Source organism: Halichoeres trimaculatus, unplaced genomic scaffold (genome assembly GCF_033239565.1).
Source record: "Halichoeres trimaculatus isolate MK-OKI-2021-1 unplaced genomic scaffold, fHalTri1.1 fHalTri1_scaffold_14, whole genome shotgun sequence".
Taxonomy (NCBI): Eukaryota; Metazoa; Chordata; class Actinopteri; order Labriformes; family Labridae; genus Halichoeres; species Halichoeres trimaculatus.
The window spans coordinates 17,105,093-17,125,528 of record NW_027437192.1 but is presented as its reverse complement, the minus strand read 5'-3'; the positions used below and the strand labels follow the sequence as shown (position 1 = coordinate 17,125,528).

Sequence of the window (20,436 nt, the reverse complement as noted above, 5' to 3'; positions counted from 1 at the left end):
AGAGGCGGCGAGGTGTTGGCAGGCCTGTCATATTAAGCCACTGGCGTTGAACTCATTGTGTCAGCTCCTGCAGGCTGCTATTGATGCTGCTATCATATAACTCCCTCTTCCTCGCCCTCAGTGTGGCACACTGGCCAAAATCTTGTCACTACTCACCCCTGATGTGTGCATTTGGCAGTATATTTGCAATTGCATCTCTGCAGCTGTGCCTGAGTGTGCAGGTTTGTATGTGTGCCTACGTTAGTGTTTCCATACGAGTGTGTGTGTGTGTGTGTGTGTGTGTGTGTGTGTGTGTGTGTGTGTGTGTGTGTGTGTGTGTGTGTGTGTGTGTGTGTGTGTGTGTGTGTGTGTGTGTGTGTGTGTGTGTGTGTGTGTGTGTGTGCTCCCTTCCTGCTCTCACAGCGCATCAGGAAGCTCCTGCAGAGCACTGCTGCATTTCTGCATCATTAGGTCTCTCCCTAAGGTTGAGCAAGGGGCTGGACCCAGCAGGCGATGGACTGGGACTGGAGAGTAAAAGGAGAAGGGAGAGAAATGGAGGAAAGTTAAACAAGGCAGTGTATTGAGGAGCTAAAGATGAAAAGCAGAGGAGTGACACATTTGGCTAACTGGGAGGAAAAACGAAAGAAAAATGAAAGCAGAGACTGAGAAAATGGAGACGGATTTACTGAGGGGCGCATGGTGGAGAAAAATGTAAGGGCCATGGAAAAATGGTCGGTCAAAGAGAAAAAGAGGGAGAGAGACAGGATGAAATGTGAAAAGTACATGGTGAGAAAGACAAACAGAGAGAAAGAGTGAGGGAGATTAAAGTGCCATGCCCAAGGGAGCTTCTAAAAATACTGCAAAAACATTGTTTACAAGTCTTTAATCTTATCTTTGGCTTCCAAAATGTTACCTCTCCTAAAACGACCAAAGTGCCATCCAGGCGGTATAATCTTATTAGGCTTAATGTTCCTCTACATGCTGAGAGACCTTTTAAGAAGCAAGTGACCACATAAGATGGTGCCAAGATAGTGTTTCTTAATTCCAGAAAACACATATGTGGTGAGCTGACATTTTTTCATATGGTGTGGCTGAAATGCAGGAGTTCTGTAGCTAAGGTCAGCAAACAGAGAGCAATGAGGGAGAGGGATGTAGAAGCTCAGTGAGGCTGTGGCTTTTCCTGATTCAAGTAAAAAACACAACAGGAGTAACTAGTAAGGTTTTCAAGTTTTTGTTTTGGTTTTCAATTATCTTTTCATGTATTTTCAACTTTTCATAAACCCGTATGAAAAAAAAAGACAGAATACAAAGTCTCAGGAAGAAAGATAAGATAAGATAAATAAATAAATGAAGGAGCCTATAAACCTCATGAATAGATAATTACAAGAGTCCAAGCACAGCCAGCCATGCCAGGTTCATCTGCCATTCTTGGGAAAATGACCCTCCTTGTTTTCAGGATATATGTGCGTTGTTCTAGACATAAAGTTTTATTAAATGTTTGTTTGAACAGGTTTGCTCTAAAGGGTCTGTGTTGATACCAGACGAGTAGAATACATTTCTTTGCTTTGCAGGATTTTATAGCCATCCTCTTTGTGTGTGTGGTCCGGTGTCTTGTTCAGACCAGTTGCGTTTTCAAGATTTTTGATAGTTTGATACTTTTTAGAACCACATGCTCCAAAACAACTTAATCTTCATAAACCTAGGGATGAATACCTCCAAAGACTAGGAAAAAAAAAGAAAGATCTTCAATCATATTTCCCACTTGTACTACCTTAATAGTAGAGTCTGCAGGATTCTCATAAAAACAAAAAAGTCAACTTTCACAGCAATAATCCTGCTCAATCATCTCCTATGGGCCTCTAAACATGTGTGTCAGTGTCTGTCTGACTTGAACCCTCCTCTCTGCCTGTATTTGAAGCACCGAGGAAGAAAGACACAACCAACGTAAAACAAAACACCTAGCAGATTCAGTTTTTCACCAAAATAAGAGTGAAACTTGGCTCGACTTTCACTCACTTTCGGGCACTTGGAGAGCAGCATGGTTGGCATGTGTTTACCTTGTGCTAACTTGCTAAGTCATGTGCATAACTCTCAAGTCTCTCCCATGTAGAAACACAATGCTACAGGTGAATGCCAGGAAAATGAGTGTGTTCACATAGTCACGTTCGAAGGCAGCGGGTGTGCTGCCGCTGGCACTGAGCCAAGGAGGACGGACCCAATTTGAATTTTGTGTTAACAAACAAATAAAACAAAAATTTCTGCTGACCTCTAGTAAAACAAACAAGAAAACATGCATATAAGACTTTATCAGATTTTTCTGTTCCACAGTGGTAATGCACCCCTAAACGTATATATCCGCAGCGAAAAAATGAATTTTGTTTGTTCACAGTCAAACTTACACATCCTCCTGCCTGTTGCGTGTCTCTGCTCTGCCCTCCATCACATGAACACTACTAACTCTCCTCATTCACAGGCCTGCAAACGCTGATGTTTGTTTGATCCTTTTATCATCCAACAAAGACACAGGGGTAACATCTGTCTTTTGATGACAGACACCAGAGGAGAGAGGAGAGAGATAGGCATGTAAACTATACCAGTTTTGGATGGTTGGTAAAAATATACCATTACTAAAGCCCAGAAGTTCAAGCTTTGTTGCCATGAAATCAAAATCAGTATTGATATTGTTTCATTTTCCTGCATCTTCCTAAAGAAATTAAAATGCTGGTATCGTGACAACTAAGCACACATGGGATGTTTAAAAGAAAAGTGTAGCTGACAAAATAATGGATCAGAAATATGGGCTGCAGTGCTTTCTTTTCTTTATATCCAAACAGTCTTTAAGAAATAAGACTTTCCTACCCATTTAGAGGAGTTTTACATGTTAAAAGGATAGGGTTTAAGATAACTTCAATGAGGAAAAAAAAGATTCAGGATTTAAAATTTGCAGGAAGAGTCTAACATGAAATGCAAAAAAATCAAATCAATTAAAAAAAAGAAAGGACAGAATAGGGCTGTGTAATAGGGGTGAGAAAAAAAGATGTTTAGCTAGGAGAGATAACAATGGTAGAGTGAAGAAGGTTATATAACACCAGAGAATAAAAGAAAAATGCTGGTGAGCCCCGTAGAAGACCCAGTTTCAACCTAAGACACAAAATTTGTACTTATATGTAAAGCATGATGCAAAATATACTTTAAGTGAAAGTTTTGCCTTTTAGTCCCATGGAGAGGTAGACAAACAGTACTCCGAGGCCTCTGCCATCAACACAGTACAGTACACAGTGGTTTGCTTGTGAATAACAGAACCAATTAAGCATTCACAACACAGAGCTCATGGCAACCCGGCAGCCTCAAAGGACTCAATTACTGCTCTTGGTTTGCAGGGACAGAGGGAGAGGTGGAGGGAAGGAGACTCAGAGAGACAAATTTCTCAGAAGAGGATAACGCGGTTTCCCTCTGCTGGAAGCAAACACGTTCCTCTCGCCGTCCAAACACAACAGGGCTAATCAAATATCATGATGGCAGCATGTTTCCAGAGAATAATGGTGTTAGGCTGTTTGCTTTTTTGCCTTGTGGGGATTTCCTCAGCCTATTTCCTCCCTCTGCATAAAGGATAAGAAAGATGAATATTTACGGATTGAAATGGGTCATTTATACTCTGCATGCCATTGTGTTTAATCACTGTTGCATTTGATGTTATTAGGTAGTGGAGCGGGAAGTGTCTGCAAGCAAATTAATTCATTGCGCGAGCATATTGCACTCGCTCGTGGCGGGTTTAAACACAGAAGGTCCGCCTGTTCAATTAATGTTTAACACGACGGATCATATCCGGTAATTTCCTCAGGAAGATATTGTGTGATATATAAAGATAATCTGTGATCAGGAAGTGTAAACAGACAAGGAGACAAAATTAACAGAGAATAAAAGATAATGTTTCTTTGTTTCTGGCACACATTTGTTTGACAAAGGATGACGGGAAATGTAGTGAAGCAGGTGAAATTCAAAGGCTGTTATAGGCACAATGATGCTGGTCTTTTATTTCTGCCTTTTGTGGTCCATAATTACTATGACTGCTGTGTAATAAAGGAAAGCGGCACCAAAGGCCGCTCTGGTATTGAACCAAATCGAGAACTATTGCCTTGAGGAGAAAAGAGAGGGGAGAGTGAGATTGGGTTGGAAAGGCAGAGTGTCGACAAATTTATCAATAAATGTTAGCCTTACAGAGGCCTGTCCTGGAAGCCACAGCTGAAGTATTTGGAAGAAATTCACCATTACAGAGAGATTTATGCAAAGATCTGATTTATGTAGTCAGATGAGTGTACTTGCTTTAAAAAAATGTGCTGCTCTTGCATTGTTCTCAGTCTCAGAGCTACACTGATGCATGCTTGATTTACTGGGAAAAAGAGGACGTATCTGTCCTGGTGTTGGATGCCTGTCTACCCACATATGAGGTTCAGAGTCATCAACCCTCTGCCTGTCTGCAACCTGGCACACAGGCTAGAATAAGGCCTGTTTAAAGCACTTGAGAAAGAGTCTGACCTGCTGAGGGAGAGATAGCTTCAAGGAAAAATGAGTGTGAAAGATAGAGAAAGAAAAAAAGGCAGCTGAAATACCTAAGGGTGAGGTGATGTGTGAGAGTAACTTGTCATATCTGATGGCTTATCCCCGGTTCTTGGTGCCTTCCATTTGTCACTGAGTCAACCAGGATTTATGAGCTTCTTCACAGTTACAAATCCCGATTATGGTCCTTCAGATAAAGAATGAGTCCCAGGTGTTAAACAGGGGGCGTTTGTGTGGACTGTGTGCTTCAATTTTCTTTGGATAATTGGAAGTTGAAACCGTGGTGTTCATTTGGTCAAACTTTTTACATTCTCACCCTACCAATCTGTTGTTTCTTTATGAAGTAATGACAAAAAATAATTTTTAGTTTATTAGATGAAAGGACATTGAGAATAAGAAACAGGCTGCAGCCCTTAGCTGCAGATTAAAAGCAGGCAAAGCAATCACTGTAGCAGAAAAAGTATTGATTAGCAAGTAATCTTGAACCCCTCAGCTATCATCTGATGAGAATATAGCCGTTGGAAGCTACAGCACATTTTCAAGGCCTATGGTTCAGCCAGGCAAAGACTTTCCCCTCAGAGTGCCATGGCTTTCTTCCCTTCCTTTAGACCCACAAAGTATAAAAAGGTGTCTTTGACTTTAATGCTTTAATAATCTGTTGAAAGGGACTGATAAAAGAACAACTGCAGAGCATGTTTGAGTAACACATTTTTTGACCTTTTTGCGCTTTGCTTGTTTTGCTGTCCAGACTTTTTTCCTCCACACAATCAGAGCCTATAATACACCAGTGACTGCTACTACCAGGAGCATGAAAGGAAACCAGAGTGCTTTGGGCAACAGATATTTGACCTCTCACACAGATAGAATCTGCAATGATTTGCAGCATAAAGTGTTTACAAGAAAAAAAAAAGGAATTTTGCAGCAGTCTCCAGTCAAAGTTCTTTAGTACCACTGACATCAGGTTTGTCACTAGCTTATTATACTGGCTCATAACTCGGTGATGAACGTTAAGACTGCGGCTATAATGGCACTACGAAACTCTCTATAATCAAACACTAAATAAATTGTTTGTGATTATCAAAAGAAAATTGTGGCTAAACGGCCCCTTGTGGCTGCAGCTTTCTCTTGGTTGCTCTTTTTTCTTATCTTTTTGGTCATCTTTGTACTTGGAGCTTGTCATTACTTTTTATGGTTTATTTGTTGGTCACTGACACCAAACTGGTTCTGTCTGCAGTGGTATTTTTACCTTTTGTCCCTGTGGGTTCGGAGATGCTATGTGTAACCATGTTCAGATTGTTTACACACAAAATCAGTTGTAAGCCTGTCGCATAACTATGCTAACTGGTGCTAGGCCCAATGTTTCCTGTGAGCTGAGGAGAAGTAGGCAAAGACAATGTCCCGGCACTAGGCTAAGAACAGATGACATCGACCAACCTTTATGCACTCCTTATACACTCTTTATACACATTGTCTGCAGCTGTAACTCTGAAATGTCTTTACCTTATTTAATTTTATCCTGTCTGATAAAACAAATTGCCCAATTTAACCAAAGTTATGTGGCAGAAGACACCTGTGGCAACAAATTGAATGATAAAGTTTCTGAAAAGTTCAGTCACTGTGCACATTGCAAGTTTCTTGACAGTGGAAATGGCACTCGTCAAAACACTTTTATATCCAGGCTAATTGACTGTGACTTTCTGCCATAGACTCGGATTTCCTTTAAGCGAAATCAGCCAATGAATTTCAGAGCTTTGCACAAACACAGAGCAGAAAGTTCCTCATTGCAGCTGCAGTGGTGTACTACTCTACCTCTTAAGAAATCCCTCTCCTCCCGGCAGTATACAGATCTCATTAACTGTATTCCCAGGTCTCCAGCATTATAATACCACCCAAGAAATATACCTCAACCTCCAGCACTGTGCTATGCTCAATAATGATGCATCCCCCTGCATCTGTGGCAACAATGACATAAGGCAGTTTCTGCTGCACCCCTCATGCAGCCCTAAGCTACACAGAGAGCAGATGGGAACTTTGATGAAAGCTAGTCTTATGACAGATAGTTATGCTAAAGAATAGCAGCCATAAAAGCAATTCCAGCCTATGATAACAAAAGCCTCAGCTCACAATGTCCCAGTCTGCCGGGCTATACGACAGAATTTGCATATTCTAATGAGCCCAATGTTCAGGGTTAGCTGCTTACACTAATGACGCGTTTAGCTCTTAATAAATCAGTTAAGGCAGATCTCTGCTGGAGCCCAGGGAGCTGAACCCTCATGCGTGTGTGTATGCGTGTGTGTGTGTTTGTGTGTGTGTGTGTGTGTGTGTGTGTGTGTGTGTGTGTTTAAACTGTGTGCATATCTCATTATATTTTAGCTTGTGTATTTGTGTCATTATGCTGAAACTTTTTGCGTTCGTGAGCGCTTATCTACTTGTTTCTATTTTCATGTTTGTGCCAGCATGTGTGTTTTAAAGTAATGTGTGCAGCCTGGTGGGTCTCTTTGTGGGGTCTAACGCATGTAAAAGGGGTTGTAGCTTCTGTTCTTTTGTTACTTTGAAGTTTCCTCCTTTGAGGTCCCGGAACAAACGATTCTGCAGAATTATTTTTTTTTTTTCTTCTCCTTTACCACTCACAGTGAAAACCTTACATGTATTGTGCTGTTTTACTCACTCCAAATTGCGTCATGTTTTTCAATGATTGCTCTTTTATTGCACCTGTCTTGAAACTGACATGCAAGGTTAGAAAACAACACAAAGGAGACTGACAAAAATGGATGTTTTGATGCAGAACGCTTGAAACATCTTCCGACAGCGAAAATGACTTTAGTGCAGCTGCTGACTTGTGTGGTTGCCACCTCTGCTGACAGTGCTTCAGGGAGCTCAGTAACTGAAGCATGCTGCAGTGCACTGTGTTCCCAGCTATCGCTGAGCTGGGGGCAAACTTATGTTGTCTTTAACAGCATGCACTTGTGAGACTTTTGCCTCACAGCCTCCAAGTCTCAGCAAGGGCGCTAAAACCGATCCCAAAATAAAATCAACTTGAAAAATCGGAGTAAAATGTTCAAATCTTTAAATCTATTCTCTTCTGCTGTTCAGTGTATAATGTAGACAGCCTGTAGTTTTCATTTTTATTATTTATTATATTTATTTTTGAAGTTATTTTTTGGGCCTTTGTATGCCTTTAATGAGACAGGAAAGGACAGTGGAAAGAGTAGAAAACAGAGCAACAGGGAACTCTATGTGGAAAAAAGGCTGCAGGCTAGATTTGAACCTAGGCCACCCACTCACGAGGACAAACCTCATAAGGCGTGACCTGGCCATTTAGGCCATTTGTGCCCTATGCTGTTTTTTTTCCCTTTTTCATTTTTATTACAGGTTTTCAACATGATGTTGCCAAACTAAAGCTCTGCAAGAAAGTTAAAGGGGAGGGGGTTAATTCAGGGAATAGGCCAAAGTACTTATGGAGTTAGTAAAGACCTGCCTGTATTGCACTGCTCTGCCAATCACATGACCCCATGTTTCATAGAATAGCTTAATACTGAATGCACACAAACATAGTGGGTTAAGATGAGATTTGACTCTTAATGTTGGGTTTCTGCTAATAATATTTCATTAAATTTTATGGGTCTAGACCTGTGAATGTTTTTGTAAAGTGTCTTGGGATAATATTTGTTGTGATTTGCCAGGGGCGGGCTGGCCATTGAGAAATTCGGGACTTTTCCCAATGGCCGGTCTATTCCCCTATCCGGTCGCTGGTCAGAGCGTTTTTTTTTTTTTTTTTTTTTTTTTTTTAAATCAGTGACGTTAGGGGCAGACTGGTCATCTGGACGGTCGGTGCCACTGGGGGGGGTTCCGTTGTTGTGGGCTGGGCCAAATCAAAGTCCAGGGCTGTTTTTCAGTCCCAGTCCACCACTATTTGGGGCTATACAAATAAAGACTGATTGATTGATTGATTGAAAAAAGGTAAATTCAAATTTATATGTAGTAGTAGGCCAAGATTAGTATACCACTAAATACATATATATATATACAGATAGGCAGATGACACCTGCCTTAAATGGTGTTTAATATCCTTACAGGCTAATATCCCCCAAGCTGATGGGTTCCAAGACTGATTTTTAGGTTTTAACATAACACTTTATATAAATATTTAAATGTCAGGACCAATTTAATGTTAAAACAGGAGAAATAAGGATGAACTCTGGACAGCAAGAGTAGAAACAATCAGAAAACTGACCCTCAGCCAGCTGTTAATTTCCCTGAATGAAACGCTGCTTTGTTTCCACTCTTTGAGCACTGAAAGGTCAGCCAGTTATCTGAACAACATGGAATCAGTCCTTTGTCCAATTATTCATGTGCCAGTGTCTTGCAGAGAGAGGGGGGTAGCAAAGAAACCTTTTGCAATTTCATCATGTCACTGCCAATTTAGCCCAGTGGTGGTTAGAAGGTCATTGGGCCATGGTCCTATCAGAAGGATTAGCACTCAAATGGGATTACAGGCTGGTATTAAAAAAGGAAGAAAAGGAGGCTGGATGCTCAAGCAACCAAGAGAGCAGAAATATTCAAATGTGGACAGACATTTTCAAGTAACAAAATCATCTTATCATCATTACCGGAGCAAAGGAGAGTATTAAGAGAAATGGAAACAGTGAGGTGAGATACAAGTCCTGTGGATAAAGATTTAGGATTAAGAAGTTTGTAGGACTTTGTAAGTATGTAGAAATGGAACATAGTAAGGTGTAACTACACTTATTATAATAAGTTCTTATCTTATCTCTCTTGTTTTATTTTTCACTTAGCTTCCGAAAATCATTTCATCTCTTTTGAGTGACACACAGAAATATCTGTGAGCACACTGAAGTGGAATATCCTGGTCACTCATCCAGTGTGAATAGAACGCTACAGTAAAATGCACACAAGCTCTCTCACATCAGTACACACACTTACACACACACACACACACACACACACACACACACACACACACACACACACACACACACACACACACACACACACACACACACACACACACACACAGAGTTAGATAGTGTCCATACACATACTATGAAACAGGATGTCAGAGACCCACATGGCATGGCTTGCAGTGCCAGCGGCGTCTTGCTGCCTTGCCACCATGGCCCCCTCTGCATGTAGGTCAGCGTCGGCCGGCGGCACAACACCCTCGCTCTCTCACTCCCTTGGCTCCTTCTCCCCCTTGTGTCGTCCTCTGCTGGCTTCTCCTCATGCTCTTTCTTTTCAGCTTTGAGTAGTGAACAATTAGGATGGTCCATAGCTGATACCTGTTGATGTCAGTCAATGAGTCACATCCACCCTGTGTTTAGTATTCAACCTGTGTCCGACAGGCTTCTGAGTATCTGCTTTGTAAGGAAGCAGGTTTTGGGCCAAAAAGGCAGTGATGTGACATCATTGCAGAGTAGTTTGAGGTGTATGGAAAATAGATGGTATAAAGCTGTTAAAAACCCTGCCCCCCTTTAAACCTGTCCAAACTCTCAAATGTAACTCAGACCAAGTGTCACGCCTTGAGGGACAGAGCTTTTGCCATTTCCACCCCACCTCTATCTCTTTCTTTCTCTCTCCAAACATCTGCAACTCTGACTCACTTCACTCATTTACAATTCAACTCAGAACACACCTTTTCAAAAAAGCCCGCAACAGGGGACCTCTACTCCCTCCCTATTCAAATCTTTTACCTTTATCTGTTCCTCACACGTTGTTGAGTGTCTAGGAAAGCACTAAATAAGTCCTATCAATCATTATTATTTAGCATTATTTATATAAAGCCATTTTCAACAGCAACAAAGATGCTGTTTTTTCCTTATCTTTTACAAGTATGCTGATATGTGTGGCTCTGGTAGAGTCAAATGTTTTTTTTTATTTCTTTTATAAGAGAGGATAGGACAGTGAATGGGCAGTAAACTAGTAGGAAGGGTGGGACTTCTCCACTAGGCCAATCTGGTATCCCATAAGATTCAGTTTTTAATAATATCTGAAAAATCTTATGGGAAAATGTAAACATCTCAGAAGTTTAGTGAAAGCTTTATTAGTATGAAACTCAAACAACGTTACACCCTGCATTGAAAAGTTCTCCTCTTTTTTTTCAGTTATGACTTTTTTTAGGCGTGAACAGGTGACTCTGGTGCATCAGCTGTTCAAGGGACGTCAAATTTGTCAGCTACATCAGTGCATGAAATCAGGTGTTTTACTGTTGTGGCACACACCTCCTCAGTGATGAAGCTGAGATTATCAAACAGTGAGGCAGAGCTGGTTTCAAACTTTGTTAAATTCTATTTATTGCAGCAGGTGAAAGGTGGATGACATCATCGAATGCGTGCAAATGACAGCTAATTAATCACAACATCCAGTGAAAAGTCAGTACCTGTCTGATCCTGTTTTTTTTTAAAGCATACTGAAGTTGTTTAAAATGGGTGATTCATTCTACATTGAAGTCATTTCAAGCAGCTACCGGCTTGTGAACTGACGCGTCACTGGCATAAGCCCATTCTGAAAACTGAACAAGGATAATTGTAGTCAATAGCTCCTTTTTTTTCTTTTTTAACCTTTTAGACTTTTGTTGGCTTTAACTTCATTATATAAAGACATGAAGCAATGATTATATGCCTCTGTACTGCTTATTAATGCCCGGTGACTAATGTGGTTAAATGTGAACCTTTCAGTCTTGAGTCCAAAGTTTTTCCCAAACTTTCTATTTCTGTCTCCAACTTTCTGTGTTTCTGTGTTACTTTCTGTGACTATTTGGCAACACTTAGTTTCTAGCTGCCAGTATGACAGCAGTGTCCTACCAGACTGTACAGACTTACAAAGACTTTTTGATTGGCTGCAGGTAAATTAAACAACTATTTGTGTGAGAAATTGGCTGCTCCTTGAATAAATTAAATACAGCAAGTACACTACAGTTGCAGCAGTACCAGGCAACAAATGCATATTTATCATATTTGAAAGTAAGATCTTAAGTTTGACAGATTTGGATCAGGGTTACTGTGGTTCAAATGAGGCAATCAGAGCCGTTGTCTTAAAATTGGAAAAAAAAGGCCATCTGGCTTGAGCTGGACATGTGCAGCGATGTTATGGTAAGCGCTAAACGGATGTGAACTCTTCCCTTTTTGGCATCACTGGCAAAAACCTCTCTGTCCAACCAGCTGAGCTAATCACCCACTATGCACTTCTCCTATCTGCTCGTCTAAAGGCCATTACTGCTGTTCAGACTTTCATAGAGCGCTTATGAAAAACTGTGCTCGCTGCTTTCAAATGATTTCCCTACAAATTACTGTGGCACCAGGACGCCTTTCATCTCACCATCTCTTTGCCCTCTGTGCTTTGAATGCGTTTTCTCCTGCTAACTCTCTGAAAATCTCTCATCCTGGTTTTTCTACACCCTTATATTCATTCACTGGATGTCTACATCTTTGTAACACTGTTTAGAATCACACATATTTCAGCCCATAAGGCAAAGAAATGTTAATGTCAGTCAGTAAACTGCACTTTAGTGCCAGTTTGACTTTCCGTGATCATTTTTATTACATTCTCTCTGTAGCCCCAGTGACTGTTTCTACCTTGATGCAGCAACAACAAGCTGAAAATGACTTACCACAAATACCAAAGACATCTCTATCAGCATGTATGAAAACAGTTGGAGCAACACAGGATAATGAGTTTGTGTTTGTGTGACATCTCTGTATCTGTGTGTTTCTCTCCCTGTCTCTGTGCCCGGGAAAACAGTTGGCGGGGACCGATACCCTGGGCATCGACCAAACACGCTGCCACCCCCTGACATTTGAAACTCCAATCAGGGAATCTAAATTTGATATAAAACATATGTTGTTGCTAACTGCTCTGAGAGAATTTTCAGATATCCTCAGCATGCCTAAATGTAAGTTAAGAAATCCCAGCAGTAATCAAACACAGAAATTTTATGCAAATCATAAAACTTTTATCTCCTCCTGGATAAAGATGTATAATAGAGTTTTGTTAATGTTTTTTATATCCTATTTCTCTCCCACTGCAATATTCTCTGCAGCTTACCCTCTGTCATTTTTCATCACAGTCAGTTTTCTGCTTTTCCGAAACATTACAGCGTCATAAATCGCTGCCACACAGTCCAAAGCTCCACCCATGGCACCTATCTTCTGTCCTCATCTCTTCACCATGCTGGACTCTCCTCTGGTGTAATGGCCAGCACGAGTGATGGAGTGTTTCTGTCAGCATTCGCCCAATGGCTCATCTATACACACACACACACACACACACACACACACACACACACACACACACACACACACACACACACACACACGCACACCGTCTTCCATACAAACACAATCACAAACATACACTAGCCCAGTGCTATTTTGTATCTGTGCTCACAGGATGTGCAGACCCTGGCACCCAAAGGGGAAGCAGCACACTTCCCACACACACACACTCACACACGCGCACACACACTCCTCTATCTGAAGTGGCCTCAGGTGACAATGAGTGAGCTCTCCATTTCCTCTCACCTGTTGGTCTGCATGGCTTTGCTCTCCAGCGGGCCTGAGGCCATGGTATTGTCAGAGTGAGATCCACATCCAGAAACAAGGCCCGCTAGTGGAGCTTGTGTGAGACAGAAATGAGGGGTCACACTCAATATGGCTGTTGTCTTTTAATTTTTTTTTGCTTTGTTACTCTTTCTTTGCCTTTTCATTTTTTAAAACCCAAACATTTTTAATGAGAGGTGGTTGATTTAATCTTGAATGTTGCTGCAGTAATTTCCCAAAGTATGGAAATAATTTGAGTGTTTCATGTATTATGTCTCTCTTCCAGACAACTCGTGGTTTATAGATTACAGATGAATAAGAAGAAAATCAGAGACTCCAGAGTCCCCTCACTTCAACATATGTGCATCATTAATGCATGGCACTTACATTTAACACTTTACCATCGCTCATCTCTCCGTATGTACTTTCTTCAAAAGCTACCTTTGGCCTTTCTTTCCTTTTCCTTTATCACATCTTGTCACTGTGACAACCAGGCCTGTAGGGGAGACAGGGGGAGTTGTAACATTTTGACATTTCTGTCTCTAACTTTTAGCTCTTATCACCCAGTGTCTTCAAACTAGCTTCAAGTCTGTGCCAACAAACGGCCTAGAAAATGCCTGTGCACCGCAAACAGAAAATGTATGGATTAATCTCAAAAACAAGGACTGAGAAGTTACAGTTGACCCCATCGTCAAATGAGGCAGTTGTAACATTCCTTGGGTTGGAATGTAACATGGGGAAAAAATTGATTTATCATATTGACACATTAGTTTCAAAGACCTTTATTCCATCATCATGATAAGCAGTCACCTGCTAAAAAATATTGGAAAAAATAAATGCATTGTCCTCCCTTGAGGATTGTCATGCCACAGTCAGCTGAAGTCCTATTTCAGCCCTTTTCAAAATGTCTGCTCTCATAAAATTGTCCACACCCTTTTTTTTTTCAGAAAAATCATGATCATTTTCAATAAGTTGTGGTAAAGATAACATCTTAGTTGTTACTAGATTTTAAAATAAGTATTTTCTGCATTAAAATAATGCATATTTACTAAAAACCTTGCTACAAGGGTTGCCAAAACTGCCCAATGTGATACATAATAAATGTATAATAAAAAAAAAATACATCAATATTTTGTGGATTTTGTTAAAAGGGTTAATAAACTCCTGGAGTGTAAGCTTCATGGGCCCACAGATGACGTCATGCACTTAATCCATTTTGTTAAATGTTATGGCTTACCCCAAGGAAGTTTGTTACAGCTGTCTCTGATTGCATCAGTGATAAGCTAGCTTGGCTTATGGCTAACAGCTAAAACATCACCGCAAACATTCTGAAAGAAAGATAGCTTTACAGACACATGGTGTTGATGTATGTTTGATGCGTTCAACTACAAAGTAGGCTGTGTTATAACATTAATAATCTGAGCCAAGAAATTACTTTCTTATCGCAAAATGATGTTTTCCCTGGCAAATTTAGCTGTGTCAGCGCCAGGGCGCTACTTCCTCACATGTGGACCTAAGACTAAACTGTGCATGTGCAGAGTGAATCAGATGATTCAAAACTTGTCCCTGACTGGAGCAATTGCAAGTGCTACAACTGTCCCAGGTCTCCCCTACTTATCTGACCTGCCTCGCCCATGTGCACACCAGTCTCACTTTGCTTAGCCTTTGGAGTTTTTGGTTTACTCACATCCTGGAAAATGGATGGTATGAATGCACAGAGTATACATTTCTGAGAATTACACTTCTTTTCTGATTTAATGCTTCAAAATCCTCTCATTCATGGACACTGGCAGTGAAATCATGTAGGTTTTGTTTTAATCTTTCAGGAGCTGACTCTCAGGTCTGAACTAAAGAGCTCCCCAACAGTGATTTCATGTAGCAAGTTGAGATATTTTCCCTATTCAAGTGACGTACAAAGGCCAGAACAAGCTCAAAGAGAGACATGCTACTTCGACGTGTCTGCTCGTATCTTTGTAGACCAGTGCAGCTTCTTTTTCTCAATGCCTACCCTGATCAGTCCCTGCAGTGACTACTAACATCTTCAAGTCAATGAAGCAGGAATGTACAGACAGCCTTTCCCCATATTTTACCTCCATTTCTACACTTCTTCATAGCTCCTTCTGAATTATTCATTCCTCATCCCCTCTGCTCTCCTGTAATCTCTTGTTTTTCATAATATCTTCTTCCTCTCAGTTTAAGTTACTTTCCACTGATCTCTTAAGGGAAACTGGATTGACAGCGTCTACATAACTCGCCTCTTGCCGTGCCTTCGTTTGTACCCTCTCTCCATCTATCCTCTTATTCCTCAGTTGATACATTCACCTCATCTCCTGTCTTCTCATACATACTTCCAGCTTCTGTCTCCTCTCCTCCTCATCTTCCATTTCCCCTCCTCTTTCCCTCCATCTCTCCTTTCATCGCCTCATCGTGCTCATCTTTCCACAGACATGGTGCCAGTCGCCTTCCTGCTCCAGCCCTCCCAGAGTGATCCCGTTAGAGGGTTAATGCTGTGAAAAATGACAGTGAACCGGTGCTTTTCCCGCCATCACCACAGCTTTGGGGCCCGCCTGCTGCCTGTAGCTCTGTTGCCTGGCAACTCCCCAGACAGTTTCCCTCCAAAGGGCGAGAGCTCCTGTCTGCTCTGCTGCGATAGAGTCCTGAGCCTAATAAGCATTATATATCTCATTTTGTCTTATCGTTTTGTTGTTAGTGACACAAGTTTGCTCGCAGCTGGGACTATGCAAAGAGCACTGATGCAGAATGTGTTCCTCATATTGAATGAACAAAAAGATTTGCAACAAGTGCGACTTCTTCAAAAACTGCTCTTTGAAGAAGAACTAGCTGAGCATGAAACATAAATGTACAGGGATGAAGAGAAAGCTGCTCGGCAGAAAAGGGCTGAGCTATTCTGACCACGATGGAGATTTCTTAGAATTAAATATACACATAAACATTTGATGTTGTGCTGTAATCGAGTGCATGAAGACTTTGATCCCATAACAAGTCATGCTGCCTTACTGGTTTTCTACTGACTACAAAGACGAGTGAAGAAGGTTATGTGTACTGCTGCTTTCTGTAATAACTGAGGGCATCATGTTAAAAACCAGAAGTGTATTTTCTGACAAGTCCCACATGATGTTAATTTCAACTGCTCTCAACATGTCCTTTTCTGAGAAGCAAATGAATGCAGAGGTGGAAAAACACCAAAACAAACAGGCAAATGGCCTAAAACAGCGACTCCTAACCTTTTATCCTTGGAACCCCTCATTTCTTTGTATAAGTTGCACAGAAAAAAATGGCTGGGTATTTAAATCCATCCATCCATTTTCTGTACCGCTTATCCTTTTCAGGGTCACAGGTGGCGGGAGCCTATCCCAGCTGTCTTAGGGCCAGGGACAGAGTACAAGGTCACTCATGCTGCCATGGTCACAGAGGTTACAGAGGTGTGGTTTCTAATTGGCATCATTTTTTTTAAATTGGACAAAAAAATCGTTTTTAAATAGGTTCACACAGACTTTTGATCACCCCATTAATTGTTGGGTTTTTTTAATAACTTATTTTTCTGGTCCTTTGAGAAGAATACCGACGTTAATGTTGGTTTTGCTGTTAACAGAGTTTGTATGTCTATCTCCAACCTCTGGTATCTTGCTTCCTGCATTGAAGCTGAACCACTGCAGAAGATGCAGAGTCTCTTAAAGAGTAGGAGTGTTTTTACTCATGAAACATTCCTGTTGTTTTATCACCACAGGAGACAATTGAAATAGTCTTGTAGAAGCAGATTTTTCTCAGTGTATAGGCTACATGAACAATGCAGAGGCCACTTTCTCATGACTGAAACACATACTGTGAAGATTTTTCATTATCCAGGGCCTTTGGTTTCTGAAACAAGAGTTTCACTCAACAGATTAAAAATATTATGCCATCACAGTAGAGGTGTTGGGATGAGTCAAAGCACCCCTGGTAAGAAAAGTTTTTGATCTCCCCATGCCCATTCATTGTTAAATAGATAGAGCATTAAACTGCCTCTGATGACCAATATTTACAAGCAGAGAAGCAGCTTAAGATGGTATGACAACATTCAATTCAGACAAACCTCAAAAAGTGAAATAAAAATGTATGAAAAAAGCCATGACTTTAACAGACAGTTGAAGCCAGCAGTGTCACAGTCCGGAGTCGCCAGCAGCTCAGAGTTTATTGTTTAGATAAAATATAAACTGTGTCACTTCCTGTGACAGCAGCCTCTGGCTGCAGCCCAGAGACTCGTCCAAACCAGGACATCTCATGCATAACTCATGACTTTCTCTTCCCGAGTCCTAACACATTACTGAGATTTGAAAAATGGTTGAAATGATATTTATTTTATGAAAAAGTTACCTGTAGCAATGAAATGTCATTCCTGAGTCTCAGGATCCTTCCTCTGTCTTGTGTCAGTGATGGAAAGTCAGGGATTCTGTTTTTAAAGCAGAAACCAGCTTTTACCATTTGTGGACGTCAAGCTAACAAGAACCAAACAGCTACCTCAGCTACAGCTATCCTAAAACTATAAGACAATGCGGAATGCTTGAGACAATGCTTGAGGCTGGCTCCTAAAGTACCAGAGGTCACACACACACACACCAAGCCAAAAAAAAAAACTGTTTTCACAGCAGAAATAAACACATTTGGGGCCTGGTACAAAAAAATCTCCCGTCTGAATCTCTAATTTCACCATTGGCACAAACTGTACTGGGAGGGGATTTTTTTTTCTTTTTTTTTTTAGATCCCAAGTTCGCCCAATCAAAGGCACAGCTCAGCTCACATGACTGACAGGTGCCCTATTACTGTAAGTGTTGGGACTCAAAGTCTGTCCCACTTCAAATATGGCCGCACGAGTCGATTTACTTCAAAAATCTGTTTCAGAAACAGACGGCTGACATTTGGGAGGCTGCTTCCATTTATTTCACAGTCTATGACAAGAACACAATTTTCAGATCCTATAATGATCACAGTTTTGAGTGACTCAGGCCTGTTGCAAAAGTCACAAGGGGTTACAGGAGTTACATTTTCAGAGAAAGTATGAATTTACTGCTACCAAAGCAAGGCTTGCATTTTGACATAAGTCAGTTTCAGACCCCAGATGAAGGGGATCTTCTGCAGATGTACATGGCAGTTGTAGGGAATTCTGCCTGATGGACTTTTTGCTATCCTTCAGGGGACAGCATGTGTTTAGTGGTGCATATGTTATCCCAAATAAGCTTGAAGTTAAAGGTGATGAATGACAGATACCAGCTGATCGACAGACACTGTGTAAAAATGTGCATTTCACATGACAAAAATGCGAGTTTAAGTTTAAAAATGTATAGTTAAAGAGCAGAACCAGATGGTATGACTCTCACTTTAGTTCGCCTCTGCTGTGTGAATCAGCGCAGCTCTTTAAGCACCAATTTTCCACTCTAAGTGTCTCTTTCTATAGAGAACTAATGTTAATATATCAAGGTCACAGAGGGAAGCATGGATCGCTGCAATTTCTGATAATGGGAGCTGAATGGAGAACAGGGGGGTCAAAATGATGAGTGGAAAAGGTAATTTTCTAGCACCTAGAGCAGTGTGTGTATTTATGAGTGATAAGATCATTCACGTGAGACAAAGTAAACATCCAGTGTAATCTGTGCAAAAGAAAACACAGGGCAAATATTTCATCTCCTCTTTGTTTGGTCTTCACTTTTTGGCCTCAAAGGAATTTGCTCATGTACTGATGTTCAGCTAGTCAAACAATATGTTGTTGCTGCATACACACACACACGCACACACACACACATACACACTCACAATATGCTGAACTATTAAACATGTCTTACTGTAAATAGGCCTGGGGACACACACACCTAGCAAGCGGAGCAGCATTATACCCAGCCTTGCCCCTGGTGTCTCTGAGTTGATGTATCGCTGTGGCCTCAGATGAATCCATGCAGGCCAAGCTCCACTTTTATTAAAGGCTTTTTAAAGCTCTGCTGACTGTGAGAGTGAGTGAGGGAGGAGATGACGTGTTTCAGCATATTAATATCCACCTCAGGTGCTAATTTGCCCTGTAAGTCACCTGTGTCACCAGCTGCGGCGAAAGACAAGTGGAAATGAGAGGAGAATTGAAGAGATGCAGAGATGGGAAAAAGAATGAAGGGATGATGTGAAAAAAGACTGGTGGAGAGAGAAAGGAAGAAAGGACAGAGGAGGTGTAAATCACATTAATGAATAAGCTTCATTAGTCTTGCTCATTAGCGTCCCAAGCACGGATTAATTTAACTTCAGCCGACTTTGGAGAAGCCTGGCGGCCATGATGGGACACAGTTTGATTACACACCTGGATGTTTGAACGCTGACACCTTTTATTCTGATCAGCAGCAGAAAGACTGAATGTGAAATCAGAGCAGCTGCAAAGAAAACTCATTTAATTTCCTTCTTTTTCAGCGGCTTTGCTGTTTTGTTTTTAACACCAGGAAATGTGACATTTGTCCTTCTCACTGTACATCTGGCACTTGTGTCAAATTAATTCTAACTTTCTAATTCATATAAAAGGGGTTATATTACTCAATCCTCTGTTTGTGTTTGTGTTGTTAACAGGCGGACCCCCAAGGCCGAGACATCGCCATCCGCCCCTTCCTGGAGCACTGTGAGAACACCCACATGACTATTTGGCTGGGTATCGTCTATGCCTACAAGGGCCTGCTAATGGTGAGTTGGGAAATAAACTTTGACTGTATTCTCGGTTTATAAACCCATCAGCGCACGCTAACACCCTTATATGAATTAATTGTACTAATGTATCAGCTTGAAAGCTCTCAGTAGCTTTGTAAACATGTGTGAATGATGTTAGCTGAACATCTGATCATTTCTATATAATTATATTCTCAAAATGTGTGGTGATTTGAAATCTCAAACAACTCCCTCCAAAACACAGTGGACCTAAAAATTAATTTCCCATGTTGCAATTCTCTATACCTGTTGTAATTATCCATTCATTGCTTGTTTCATGCCTACAAACCCTTTTCTTTTCTTCAGAGCGCAAGCTACCAATCATAAAACATGTTTAATAGCTTGTCCTGAACTAAGAGACGGTTCCATATATTCGTCACATAAAATGTGATTTAGGGTGAGAGCTTACCCTGCCCATCATAAAAACTGCACTTGATCACTTGCTTGTGAGAGCAGCTTGAAATGTGGAGGCCAACAGTCTTACTGCACCCAGTCTGTGTAGCAGTCTCCGCCTGTTTATAGTAACCATCACCTACTCTTTACTACTCCAGTGATATCAGGCAGATTTGATATGAATTTCTCCCAACATGTTTCCTTTTGAAACTAGCTACAAGAC

At 41.0% G+C, this 20,436-nt stretch overlaps 1 protein-coding gene across 1 annotated transcript in view; it reads left to right on the top strand.

The window, feature by feature from the left end:
• Window positions 1–20,436, top strand: part of gabbr2 (gamma-aminobutyric acid (GABA) B receptor, 2) — a 246,884-nt gene that overhangs the window by 202,535 nt on the left and 23,913 nt on the right. Inside the window, exon 14 of the mRNA XM_074686458.1 lies at window positions 19,689–19,799. Coding sequence (XP_074542559.1) covers window positions 19,689–19,799 — 111 coding nt within the window. The remainder of the gene's footprint in view (window positions 1–19,688; window positions 19,800–20,436) is intronic.